Source organism: Numida meleagris, chromosome 17, assembly GCF_002078875.1.
Source record: "Numida meleagris isolate 19003 breed g44 Domestic line chromosome 17, NumMel1.0, whole genome shotgun sequence".
NCBI classification, from domain to species: Eukaryota; Metazoa; Chordata; class Aves; order Galliformes; family Numididae; genus Numida; species Numida meleagris.
Window position 1 is genome coordinate 1,398,895 of NC_034425.1, and position 13,377 is coordinate 1,412,271.

The following is a 13,377-nucleotide window of genomic DNA, read 5'->3' on the forward strand; positions in this document are numbered from 1 at the left end:
CGTCGCTGGCACTTTGTTCCTCTTCTCGAGTGAATTTTCCCTGCTAGGAAAATCATTCTCCATCCAGGCACAGGGAGCCTCGTTAAGTTTTAATTGATCATTAATTAGCACAAATGAGATAAGGACACCGGAGCAGCAGGCACTGCCAGGTGAGAATCAGCCTCCCTTGGCATTCTGCTTCCTGGCTCTCACTGATCCTGAGTGAAGGCCAATGCCGAGGCACACAGGAGTCACCTGCCCTTCTCAGACCTTGACTCTGACCAAAACCCTTCAGAAATGAGCAAAGCTCACAGCAGACTTCCACTCTGTTCTACCTGCAATTGCTTGAAAGCATTATGCTGAACCGCGTGCGTTGGAAACCGCCAGTCTGGGAGGGACGCAGGGCAGGGAGCTGGGCCACCCTTTTCCCTTCTGATTCTCCTTTTTCCTCCTGAAAAGATGTGAATTGTGTTGGTAAACTCCTGCGAGGCCAGGCAGGGCTGGAGAGTCCCACAGGAGTGCAGGCAGGGAGCCCAGCTGGGCTGAAGGACACATGAGCTGCAGCGATGGATGCACACGGAACGGGGGGCACGGCGCTGCTGGGCTGGGACTTCTGCCAGGAAGCACAAGTGCAAGGGGAAGGTTTTGCCCTGGCACTGCCAACAAACAGCGCGTTGAGCATGAGGAAGGGATCAGAGGTGCTGAGCTGCATGCACCTGTGGGCAAGTCCCTGCACCCAGGACGTGACCCACGGCACCCGCCCCAGCGCCAGCCCAGCCCATCTGTGACAGACAGGTGGTTCAGGGCTTTTTTGTCTATACGAGCACAGCACCCTGGCCCTCACCCCCACCAGCTCAGCCTCTGCACTTCCAGAAGGGAAAGGCACACACAGGTCTCGCCTTGCACGTACAAGCTCTCTCCTTAACCCGGAACAAAGCTGATGTGCGAGTCACAGCATCATAATTTGCTTTGGAGTCCAATTAGCTGCTGCAGCTCTCGATGCCGTGCCCTCTGGGACCCAGCTCACAGCCATGGGACCCGATGAGCTTTCTCCTGCCCTCGGGTCAGTGCTCTGCAAAGCACCGCGTGCCCTCTGCACACAGATACGGAGCTGTGCCTTCCGCCTGCTGGGGAACACCGACACCAACGCCGCGCTCGTACTCGAAATAAATCCGCCTTTAATATCTTACAGTTACTTCAGAAGTTCTTTGAACGCTATGTTACAGATCAGCACAAACGTGACACAGATTTGGTAAGGCTGCACATATGTACAAGGACGGCCTGAAGGAACCTTCCACTTCCTTCTTTTCATTTCCAGAAAACATCAGAGGTCAAAAATGAGCCAGGATTACGAGTCCCTGGAGTGTGTGCTTGTTTTTCCTCCCCAGCGTGGAAACTCTTCTCCTGCAGCCCTGTAGGGCCAGCTGAGACCAAAGAGCTTCACACCACCAGCAGCGGCAGGGATATATTTAGCCACGGATACAGGGATCACAAATAGCCCTGTTTTGACAGGATAAGGTGCTATTTTAATGAATTGAACAACAATTAAAGAAAAAAAACAGCTGTCAAATTTCAGCCCCATTTGAGACAACGCACACAAACCTGTCTGGGAAATGGGAAAAGTCAATGGGAAAACTTTTTAAAAATCTGCTCCTGGTCCTTTGAGCCCGTTGGACGTAAAATACTGAAGTGCTTCCTCCAGTGTCACCATCAAGGGGAACACAGCTGCTGTGCCCGCAGCCCTTGGGATGGAGCCCAGTCTCATTCCAATTAGTGCCGAGAGCGGACCAAGCCCCATTTGCTGGAGGAGCAGGGGCCCAGATGGAGCGGAGCTCACTGTGGCCAAGCCCTGCAGCCTCAGCAGGATGGAGGTCCCTTCCAGATGCTGCCCAGGGAGCACATCCTTGGTGTTGGCATACTCTTAGCCTGCAGCAGGCAGCAGCATGCTGTTCTGCCAGCTATCCTTTGTGCAACCACCAGCTAACGAGAAACAACTTGAGGGCTATGAAACCAAGCAAGGCATTTCCAGCCTCATTTATTGTTCCTGGGGTCATAATACTTTTAAATGCACCCAACTATTGCAACGTTCTGTACCCAAGGCCTCACAGAGAGAAGGAAGAGGGAGGGAAACCTCTCTTTGCAGGGGAGAGGGGATCTCAAAGCCTGTCGCTGCCTGCAGGCATCACTAGTGTTATTGGTGCTGGGTCCTTCTCTACCAAAGCCACACCCTGAGGTGAGGCAAGGCAGTCCTAGCAGTTTACCCAGTACTTCCCTCTCTCCTATGAGTACAGCATGGTTCCTGCTCCGACTCAAGCAACTACTGAGCATTCAGCCTCTGGGATGTCTCTAGCACTCAGGCACTGGTGAGCAGGATGCGAGAACATTGGCTGAACAGCAATTGCATCTCCCTCCTGGATGAACTCTGAAACTCTGCAGAAATTGGAAGGTTATCTCCGGCAGGTCCTGGATTTACAGTCAACACAAATGTGTGACGGGCTGCCCACACCCTGGTATGGCCTATTGCACTGGATTCACTGGAACACAAAGACTGATGCTGGGCTTTTTCTGGGCCCCAGCTGGGTCATTCTGCATTGTGCTGTTTCTCTGCAAGACACCCACCTCTCATAATTTAAAGCAAACCCTGAGAAAGCCTGTCCCTGTCCCCAGAGAAGTATCCCCAGCATCGCTGGCTTGTCGCAAGTGACACATCATCAGAACATTGGTTTGGTGGCTTTCAACTCCACATGTGTGAGCTCCACCTAGCACCACCCAGCCAAAGACATTCACTCTCCAGAATGCATCCTCCCCAGCATCACATGGGCTTTGCAGTCACTAAGTACAGCCACAGCACCATTTGCTGGCAGGAAAATGTCGCTGTCCTTGCCTTGTCCTCTCAACTCAGGTGCTGGCAGCCTGCTGAACCAGGCGGAGATCTCACTTTCCCCCCAGGGAATCTTGAGAAGTACCAGAGCCTGACACTAACGTCATTTCCCAAGGATGGGCTGGGCTCAGATCAGGAGCCGTTCAATCACCACACTACGGCTTCAGACCTCAGCATGTCTTGGACAAGAGCGGCTGGTTTCCAGCAGGACAGCTTCATTCTGGTGTTGGATGCACGTCCGGTTCGATGAGGGCACAGGGTTCTTCTACGGCAGTGCTCCACTGAAGGTGGAAATGGGTAAACACAGGAGAGAATGAAACTCGGGGGGGTCCTGGGGAGTCAAGGAGGACCTTCTCAGTGCAAGGGGATCACTGTCCCTGGGTCTATAGCACACAGAGATCTCACACCTGCGAGGGAGCAAAAAGAAACCAAGATGTACGGAGGGTGTGTGGCTGACAATCACGGCCCTGCTGTGCAGCAGAAGCTTTGCAAACAAACAGGAATCATCGCAGCCTTTAACAGGACTGGAGTTTGAGTGCTAAGGGTTCAGGTCCTAGAGGCTGGCTCAGATTGGGATCCAGAGCAGAAGGATCCATACAGAGCAATTTCTGACGCTCATTAAAGAAAATGAGAATTTCTGCATCCCTCCTGTTCTGGGGAAATGGAAATAGCTCCTTGTGCATTTCCTGCACTATACTCTCACATTAGTCCCTTGGGTTGCACAGCAAATGAGATAACTAAGAAACTTTTCCTTAGGAAAAGAAATAACATCTGAAATCTTTTTCCAGCAGGTCAGCTGGTTTGATCTCTTTGTGCACAGTGAGTTTTCAAATCCCGTCCCCAGGGAGCCAGCTTCTGCCCTGGGGACACAATTGATGGATGAACAGTCAAATAAACAACTTTTTGCACTCTTTACCCCAGTCTCTCCCAGAAAATCATGAGTGGGAGATGAATGGGCATGCCAAAGGTGATGGAGGACCCTAGTGAGGTTTAGAAGTTGGAGGCTCTGCTCATATACACCTAGCGCTCTCCCAGTACCCATTTACATTGCTTGACTTTCCTCTGACTTACGACTGGTCTTGGTGAAAGAGCTGTCTTCAAGGAGTTAACCCTGTAGACTGTGACAGTCATAAAAGGTAAAATGCTTTTGGGATATGAGCAGGACCATCCATCCCACGTGAACACAATGGCATGACAGAGCTTGCAGCTATGGCACACCAGCTTGGGCACCTGGCGTAGGTACACCAGTACACCATGGTGATCAGGACCTTGTCCCTCTCGGTCACTTGTAGTTCACGGAGAAGTCCTCACATGGAGGATGCACCACTCTGGGAGGTTGGTGCCACGTTGCAGAACTTACCTGGTTACACTCTGCAGGATCTTCTGCTCATCCTGATCCAGGCACACGGCGAAGGAGGACTGGACACCAATAATCTGGACCTTGTCTACCTTGATCTGGGACACGCTGAGCTGCTGATAGAAAAGGAGTCCAAGTGAGGGATCTGACAGGCTCTGTGCATTATCCCTGTGCAGGGAAGGGGAGCAGGGCACCCCAAAGCCAGGGCTGGTGGCCAACAGGAACTGGATCCCCCGAGGAGTTACTGACAGCTCCACAGGCCTCAAACTCCATCTCTTGCCCCGTTTCCCTCCCAGCTGAGTCAGGATGACCTCCTGTTACCAAACATAAAAGCACCATGATTTGAGTTACCTGATTGAAACTTTTTTTTGATTTGGAGTTTTGCCTTTTAACCACCTCCGTCATGGTCAAGTTGAGACATTCTGTCTTTGAGGCTGTAACAAAAAGGGAACTGTTATTACCTGGGGCTCCTGGTGGGAACCCAGCTGGTACACCTGCCCATCAATGCATCCCAAAGCTAGTGGCCCTCAGCAGGACTCCACTTGCAGGGAAATGCAGTATAGCTGTAGCTTTCCTACTCGCATGGTAGGAAAGCAATGAGAGAGACAGGGATAATCTTCCAAACACAGCAGCAAAGAACATTTAACTTTCTTAGCACCTAAACAGGAGAAAAGCGATGGCCCCAGCATCATGAGCTCTCCCAGCATGGCCCTTCCTGCAGCCCACTTGGAGGTGCTCTTGCTTGTCTGGATTTACAGTGACATCCTGTGGCCAAACCACTGAGTGTGAAAACACAGAGACCCTCAGGAGACCAGGTTTCTTTGGAAGGAAGGAGATTCATGAAGGAGAAGCTTCTCCCCAAGCACTGAGTTGAGGTCATGCCCTGAAACAAAGCCAGGGCACAAGCAAAGCTCCTGAGCTGGCGCAGAAACACCCAACTCTAAATACACAGAGGAGATGAGCAACTAAGTCCTGCTGGAGTATTTCCAAGGCTGTCTGCAGGACTTAACAGGCAGGGCACCAACAGGAGGAATGGAGATTTAGGTGGAGCTCCATGGGGCACACAGGAGCTATCTCCTATTTGGTAGGTCACCCCTTTGCCCTGCTCACAAATATGTATCTGCCAGACAGAAAGCACACAAGGAAAGAGGAACTAAAAAACCCCTCGGTTTACTCAGAACTGGATGTCTGCTTGTCACAACAGCAGATCTCAAGCAAGAATGAGGTGTTGCTTCTACATCAGCGCGCTAACAGACTAAAAGTCTCGCTACCTTTAAAAGCCTCAAAGCCTTACTCATACCCCATCAGCAACCTGAACAGAAAAGAAAGATAATTTTGAAACAAACCCACATGCCAGGCAGCTATCTGTGAGGGCAGGAAGGAAATGGAGCTGCAGAGAGAGGCTGCAGAAAGCTGGCTGCAGGGCACAGTGCTGCCATGGCAGGAGCAAGGACGAGCGCTCCCTCCCTCAGTTCTTCTTTTGAACAAGTTTAACCTCTTCCTAATGGACAACCCGACACAGCAAAAGATTTCCCTAGCTTGAAGCTAAAAAATAATGAGAAATCAAATGTCCTTCAGCCCTGGCGTGGTGCTAAGGAGAGACAAAGGGAGCCCTATCTCTTGCCCTGGGGAACAACAGGCACCTCCCAGGTGTCTTCTGCAGTCACACATCCCTGCTTTGCTCTGCCCAGAGGAGCCACGCTGTCCTCTCACTCCACCATCCTCTCCCATTGCTTCCCCCCCCACCCCCAAAGCCCCAGAGCCCAGCTGCACCCACCTAGCTCTTCGTACTTCTTGCAGGCTTTGCTGAGGTTGACAGACGTGCAGACCTTCTCAACGTCGTTCCACTGACTTCGTCCGCTGATGGCTGTCTGCAGGGACAAACCGAAGCCTGTGAGATGCCCTGCTGCTACCCTGCCTCCCACTCCTAACCTATGGCTGGGCTGGCCCAGACCTGGGTTTGCCTAGAGCTGAACAGGCAAATTTTGAGTAGGTCTTAAAATTTGTTTGACTTTGGAATTACAAAAATTGGTCAGAGTTAACACTGAGTAGTTAACAGAGAAACCACAAAAACAGGAGGACTGCTGTGACCAGCAGGAGATCACTCCCTGGAAGCAATGCCCACCAGAGTAAACTGGCACCCAGCACACATCAAGGCTATGGGAGCTGGCTGCACGTTCCTTATTATCCTGGGCTTCTCAGGAGTGGAAAGCCACCACCAATTAGCCAGTAAGTAGACAATTAGATTGATTCTGGCTCTGCTGGCCTCTGATTCAGGCTCCACCAGCACACTCTCAGCACCTGTCTCTTTCAGCCCCCAGCTGAGACGTGTCTATCAGCACTGAGGTGGATTTCTGCAACATTTGTGCTGTGCAGTCCCCATGTGCTCACCTTGCTGTAGGCGATCTGTAGTGTTAGTGGGATTGCTTCTCTGTCTCCATCTATCCCCAGCCTTTTGCTGCCCGGACCTGCGCAAAACAAGGAGCAAATGTCACCCGGTGGTGGCCTTTTCTCCCCAGTCTTAGGGCTACTAACACAGCAGCACACTCGGTACCTACAGGAAAGGAAAAAAATCCTGGGTTGCTGAACACAGTCACAGAGCAGAAAGGAAAAGGTGTTTTAAAAGCTGCCAGAAAGCAATTCATCCAGTGCAGAAGTTACAGCACAAAGCACAACAAGCAGTCCTGCAAACTGAGAGCGGTGCTGGCTAAGGCAGAGCAGCAGGGTCAGTGCTCCAGGGAGAGCACAAAGCAATAAGAAGATGCATTGCTAACCCAGCTCCTGTTCTTCAGGACATATTTGTGCCCACATTAAATTAGCCTCGCAATACCGTGCCCAACACTTATTAAGGTTTTTTTTTTCCTGGGTAATTTTTCGCAGATGTTAAGTGGTGTGCCACCAAACAGCCCAAGGGAAAAACTAGGCAGAGAAGATTGGTGGCTTCTTGAGTTAGTGGGAAGAGGGCTTGGCCAAGTCAGCACTGTGGGGGAGTGGGGTGGTGACAGTCTGGGGGGGCTGGGGGTGCTTTGAGGGCTGTGTTCAAATGCACAGGATGAAATGTCAGAAAAGAGCTGGATAAAAACATGACGCAGCACTTGGATGCAGTACGACGCTTGGCCAAGAGGTGTCCTGCGAGCTGCAGGCTTGAAACTGCTTTACAGCCAAATACACTTGGAGAGTAAACGGAAGTAAAAAGAGCAAGGTATGGCCACGGCTTCGCTCCTGAAGAGGAACACAAGAACCATGACGCTTCACTTCCAAGCTTGTGAAACACATCTGCATCTTGTTCACAATGCAGCCTGGCTTCAGAACCCTCTTGCAGCCCACATGTGGGGCCAAAGCCCTCCCCCCCCGCCTCCCTGCAGCCCCCCATGGCAGACATGTCCCAGCCTGGCAGTGTGCAGACACCCACCCCAAGGCTGCAGAAGTGGGGAGAGGGAAGAGGGATAGGTCACAGACCTGACGCCTTGATGGCCCGCGTGGCCGCCGAGTGGCCCAGCTCCAGGGAGTGGATGAAGACTTCGGTCATCTTCTCCCCCCCTATGAAGGTGAGCTGCCAGGAGAAGGAGAGGGGAGACGTGGTGATGAGATGACCTCACGGGGCTGTGGAGCTGGAGGAATTAACCTGCCCCTCTCACTCCTTTCCACAGGAAATGGGGCAGTTTGGGCAAACTCTTTCAGCTTTCAAAATACACGTTTCAACCACTGCCTTGGGTGGCGCTTGTCTCGAGCTACACCTCAGACTGTTTGAACAGACCATCAGCACGTGGGCCATCAAAGCCACCACGAGAGAAGTGCATTCAAACCTCCTCCACTGCAGCTGCCCTGTGCACACAGCAGGTTGTGGAGAAGGGGTTTCGTGGAGGGGCTTGGTTTGGAAAAAAGAGCACCAGAGGGGCTTCCAGCAATGCCACTGTCCTGCCAGCACTGACAGGAGTCCCTCTTGTGTGGAGCAGAAAGGCACTGGGACAGAAAACTGCTCGTGTCAGTTCAGAGTGGTCGGGCCAGGACCTGCACACCCTTGATCCCTCAGCCAGAGCATCAGCAGAAGTGTTGTGGGCTCACGTGCAGGGGAATATGAGGAGACCAAGCTCAGCCCCACCGGCACACGGCGGCTGTGCCATACCCACATCCACTTCCCAGCTGGGCCCCACCCTGTTGGACCCTGTACCTGTTGGTGGTACAGGCAGAAGACCCCCTTCCCCCCGCTGAGCTGGGGCAGAGCTCCTCTGCCTACCTCGGTCTGGTAGAGCTGCAGCAGGACGGGGCGTGTGGCAAAGCGGCAGTAGTAGAGGATCATGTCGGCCAGGATGGGCAGCTGCTCCCGGGAGTCCTCCTGGGGCTCAGCCTCAGGCTTGGCAGACTGCAGTGAGGAGGGGAGTCACAAGCCTGATGGATACGTGGGACCTATAGCCCAGCACCACCACCTCAGAGATGGAAACCCTCCTCCCGACCTCCAGAACCACCCGTTTCCATCCGTGCCCACATAGCACAGCGCCCTGGACAGGTTCAGGTGCAATGTTCGGCAGATGCACCCCAGGGAAGGGGACACCAGGCTCTCCCAGCCAACAATTGCATACCTGACAAAGGACATCCATGGGCAGGTTCATTAGCCCCAGGACGTTCCGCTCGTACCATGGGTCCAACATGCCGATGTAGTGGGAGACGTCGTTGGTGCTGCTCTCCACCCCAGCCAAGGCGGGCTCCTGAAACCAGACATGGTGGGGTCACCCCAGAGCACCCCAGCTCTTCTCCCCTGGCTTAGAGCTGGTGGAAGAGACACCAGGGCTGGCACTGCCCAGCCTGCTGTGGGATGAGCAGGACACGTACCGCCTGTGCCGAGGCACGGAGCTGCAGGTCGCTTGGGGATGGGGGAGGGTGCGTCAGCAGGGCTGCTGGAAGCAGGCAGCTCCTCTTCACGGGGACGTAGAAAAACTGCAGCTTGAAGTACCTTGTCAGTGTGGGGCAGGTGCTCTCCTTCAGCCTAGGAGAAGTGGGGAGAGGGCTGGGTGAGCAAAGCCCTTTGGTACAGCCTGGCAAAGCAGGATGTGATGTGCAGAATTAGACTCCAGCGGCAGCCGGAGGATCCTGTCCCCTGTCAGAGTGAGGCAGCGATGGAAGGAACCCACGGGACGTGGGCTGGAGCAGCTCTGTGCCACACCGACTTAGTGACAGCGTCACCTGGCAGACGAGCAGCTGGATGTCCCCCTGCCACACCAGCAGCACAGGACAGCCCTGAAGGCAGCAGCCACCCCACACCGGGACCCTGGTGACCCCAGCAGCGAGCCATCAAGGCACGGGCCCCACCAGGTCCCGCAGCCGCGTCCCCGGGCTGCCCCGCTCACCTCAGGTTGCTGTAGGCTCGGGCCACTTTCCCTGAGATGCGGTCGGAGCCGAAGACCACCACGCGCATGGTGGACACCTTGGCATCCTCGTCGTAGCTGAGGAAGGGCCGGCGGGGCAGGCTGAGCAGCCGCGGGGTCTGTGGGGTCTGCAGCCGCTGGCCCAGCCCGTGCTGCGGCAGCGAGTGAGCGCGCCGGGAGCGTGCTGGTATGCGGGGCTTGGCCTGGGGGTGGCACAGGCTCTCGGCGCGGCGCAGCGGGAGCGAGCCCGTGTCCGGGCAGTCCTTCAGGTCTCTCCTCAAGACCAGCTGGCTTTTGCTTTTGAAAAGTTTGTAGATCTTGTTGGTCAGCGTGTGTCGGTATTTGTGGTGGGTCTTCTCCACCTTCAGCTCCGGCCGCCCGAGCATGTCCAGAGAGCTCTCGTCGCTGTCCTCTGCGTACCCGCTGTCCATGCAGTCCTTCAGGCTGGAGACGAAGGACCGCAAGGATTTTTTGGAGACCACCGTCAGCTCCGAGATGGAGTCCTTGGAGCTGGTGAAGAGGGACACGCGCGAGTGCTTGGGTGCCTCTTCCGACAGCGCCGAGTACACGGAGTCTTTGGAAATGGAGGAGATGGGGGACAGCAGCGAGTCCCGCTCTGGGGAGCAGCCATCTGTTTCCACATCCTCCTCCTCCTCCTCCTCCTCGTCTTCCTCATTCTCTGAGGCCGCAGGCTCAACAACGCTGCACTCCTTGCTGAGGACATCATTGAGGACATCTGAAAGGCACGGGAGGGAGATCAGGTCCGGCACGGGAAATGTGAGCAGTGCACGGACACCCCAGGCAACAGCTCTATGGCAGCAGGGCCAGCATTCTCTCTAACCCTGCATGGCTTCAAACTGAGAGCTAAAAACCTGTTTCTGAGCATTCTTAGACTTCCATAAGGCGCTCTGATTTGATGACAAAACAAAACTCATTTGAGGTCACATTCTGTTTGGGTTCTCTAAAAACAAAGAGTGGTCGGGGTTTTGCTTCCTTCCCATGCAGAGTTCCCGATGCACCCTGCATCCTACCCAGGTTAAACCAGAGGACAGGAGGGAAGCAAAGTGTTAGGATAATCAAACCCCAAATGGACAGTCAGGGAGGGGACAAAGTCCAAGCTAGAGAGCAGGTTCAGCGCACAGGGGCCAGTGAGCAAAGAATGCTCAACCTTCATGGGGCCAGATGAGGTCTTCCAGGAATGGGGAAGCCAAGGAGGTCAGCTCAGCAGAAGGGGAAGCTGTGCTTCCCCTGAAAAACTGCTGTGGCTGGGCTGAGAGCACAGCAAAACCTGCTCAGCCCAAAACTGTGGCCGCTCCAGAGAGATGCAGTGTCCAAGGGGTGTCGGGACAGAAAACCCTTCCGTGGGTTGGGATGGTTTGTGCTCAGTGCTTGGCCAGTGTTCTGGCACAGCTGGGCTGTGAGCATTGGCACATGCTACTCTTTGGAGAGGAGCTTTCTGCAGGGGAATGGGGACCCCTCTCTTCTTACCGAAGTTATCCTGGTCCCAGCTGTAAGTGTAGCAGCGAGAAGTAGGGATGGGGATGGGCTGGAGCCTGCGGGGCTGCGCATCTCCTGCAGAGAGAGGAGAGGAGTCAGCTTGCAGGGATCATCCCCATGCTGCAAGACCCACACAGGGCATCTGCAATGGTCAGAACCACTGGGAGATGCGGCCCACCCCACACTGGTGATATGGGCAGCTCACTTCATGCAGAGAAACAATGCTGTCATTAACCCACGAAGTCACACGTGGCTCTCAGAGCCACTGGGTCAGGCTGGCAGACATCGCTGCTACAGCTGGTTGTCTGGTTGAATGTTCTCATCTCACCCACAAAGGCTGGAGATGGCTTTTGTTGTTTGACAAGAAAAAACATCTGGCTCATCATGCAGTGATGAAATAGAAAAAAAAACAAACCCAGGCCCTTTCTTATTGTGCCAGTTTTGCACAAAGCAGGATTTCACATTTCCAAGCGTAGATCACAGCACAAGGGAGCCCATGGCTGATGGTGGGATCGAGCTGGCACTGAACCCAAGAAGCAAGGAGAGTGCAGGGGCTGCTCACCCGCGATGGCAGGAAGCGCAGCTGCCCCGGCGATGTCCTGCAGAACGCCCTGCAGCCGCTCCCGGGCCAGCACGGGGTCACTGCTGGCAGCCGCCACCTCCTGAGCTTCAGCAGCGCTGGCGTAGATCTCAGAGAGCTCTTCCAAGGTCTTGGCCTGGGGAGAGCAGAGCCAAGGGAGAGATGGAGGGGAGCTATAGGGATGGTCATGGAGAATGAATCACTGCACCTCTCTCCCTCCACTACCCCTCCACATCTTATCCAAATGCAGCAAGGAGAGAGTAGAATAAGAGTAGAGCCGATGGAGTAGAGCAGGAGTAGGAATAGTTCCCGCTGGAAGATCATCAGCTTCAACTATCGGACCACTCTGGGGCTGACCCAAAGTTCAAACTTATCTTTAGGAGCATTATCCAAATACTTCCTAAACAGACAAGCTTGGGGCATCAGCCACCTCCCTAGCAGCCCTGTTAGCAGTGTCTACCCCTCTCAACAAAGCAGTTTTTTCTAAAATCTAACCTGAGCCTACCCTGATGGCATTGGGCCATTCCCAGGGGTCTTGTCACCAGAAACCAGGGAAAAAGGACAAACACCTCCCTCGTCGCTTAATGCATTTGAACACACCTAAAGGGTTTTACCACAAGTTTTTGCCCCCCAACAAACACCAGAGCAAAGTGTTCCTGGGGTCAAATGAGATTTTTTGCTGCGTTTCACATCAGGGGGTTTCTTTTCTCTCCAGTCAGGGATGGGGAAGGCATCCAACACTGGAGCCCAGATCCGAGAAGAGAAGGGAAAGGCCGTGCCTACCTTCAGGAGGTGGTGCAGGCTGCCCAGGTCGCAGCGGGTGCCGAAGGTGACCTGGTAGAGGTGCTCCAGCAGCAGGATGAGCGCGGCGTGCCGCGGGGGCTCCGTGCCGCTCAGCTTCTCCGCGATGGAGAGGAACTCGCTCTGCACCTCGGAGCGGTTCAGCAGCAGCACCGTCCTGGGGACACGGGTCGGCGGTTAGAGCGGGCTGGCCCGCTGCTGGCATGCAACCTTGAGCAAATTCACGCTAGATGGCAGCGTCCCCTCGCGTGAGCTGCAGCTGTGGCCGTGCAGGGGTGCCAGAGCCATGCTGCTGGGCGTGAGGATGGGCGGGAATCCGCTGTCCTGCCCCTCTGAGCATCCCTGCCATCACCCCTCCTGCCACATCTGAAATATCACCTGCCGCGGAAGGGCTCCAGCCTAGCAGCCAGTTGTCTGAACCAGACATCCAGCATTTAGGATGAAGGAGAGGGGAACAGAAAACCAGAAAGCATCATGCTTTGCAAGGTGAACATCAGAGCATCCCTTCTGAGCTTTAAGTTACTGCAAAGCATTAAGCTATCTGAAAGATTTCAGCAGTGAGATGGTGCAGGTACCAGCCACAGTGTCCTTGCTAAGAGCATCTGGAGGAAAATGCGTGAGGCTGGCAGGCTTCGGGGAAGCCCTTGCACCCAAAGCTCACCTCCTCCTGCTCTGCCACCAGCGAGGCTGCCTGCTTTCCAGGAGCTGCTGCTGGAGAGAAGAGCCACATACTTCATCTGTGAAGGGTTTTTGCTCTGGACCACAACATGAACACCATCAGGCTTTAAATTCCCAAGTCCTGGAGAGCACGTGGGCACGTGCTTATGTTGATGGACAGGAACAGTGCACATAGATGAGCAAAAACAGCTCTGAATTAAGGATGGGCCTAGGTGCAACTGCTTCTAGAAAGCTCAGGCAA

At 54.3% G+C, this 13,377-nt stretch overlaps 1 protein-coding gene across 6 annotated transcripts in view; it reads right to left on the reverse strand.

The window, feature by feature from the left end:
* Positions 1,135–13,377, reverse strand: part of PIK3R5 (phosphoinositide-3-kinase regulatory subunit 5) — a 50,586-nt gene continuing 38,343 nt past the window's right edge. For 5 of the 6 annotated variants that reach the window (XM_021414710.1, XM_021414713.1, XM_021414707.1 and 2 more), the window contains exons 7-19: positions 12,441–12,615; positions 11,640–11,793; positions 11,069–11,152; positions 9,563–10,316; positions 9,048–9,201; positions 8,798–8,923; positions 8,455–8,580; positions 7,677–7,770; positions 6,609–6,685; positions 5,995–6,088; positions 4,569–4,651; positions 4,221–4,333; positions 1,135–3,267 (exon numbers count right to left, since the gene is read on the reverse strand). In XM_021414710.1, coding sequence (XP_021270385.1) covers positions 3,126–3,267; positions 4,221–4,333; positions 4,569–4,651; positions 5,995–6,088; positions 6,609–6,685; positions 7,677–7,770; positions 8,455–8,580; positions 8,798–8,923; positions 9,048–9,201; positions 9,563–10,316; positions 11,069–11,152; positions 11,640–11,793; positions 12,441–12,615 — 2,176 coding nt within the window. In that variant the 3' untranslated portion in view covers positions 1,135–3,125. The remainder of the gene's footprint in view (positions 3,268–4,220; positions 4,334–4,568; positions 4,652–5,994; positions 6,089–6,608; positions 6,686–7,676; positions 7,771–8,454; positions 8,581–8,797; positions 8,924–9,047; positions 9,202–9,562; positions 10,317–11,068; positions 11,153–11,639; positions 11,794–12,440; positions 12,616–13,377) is intronic. The other variant, XM_021414712.1, reaches the window with a different exon arrangement.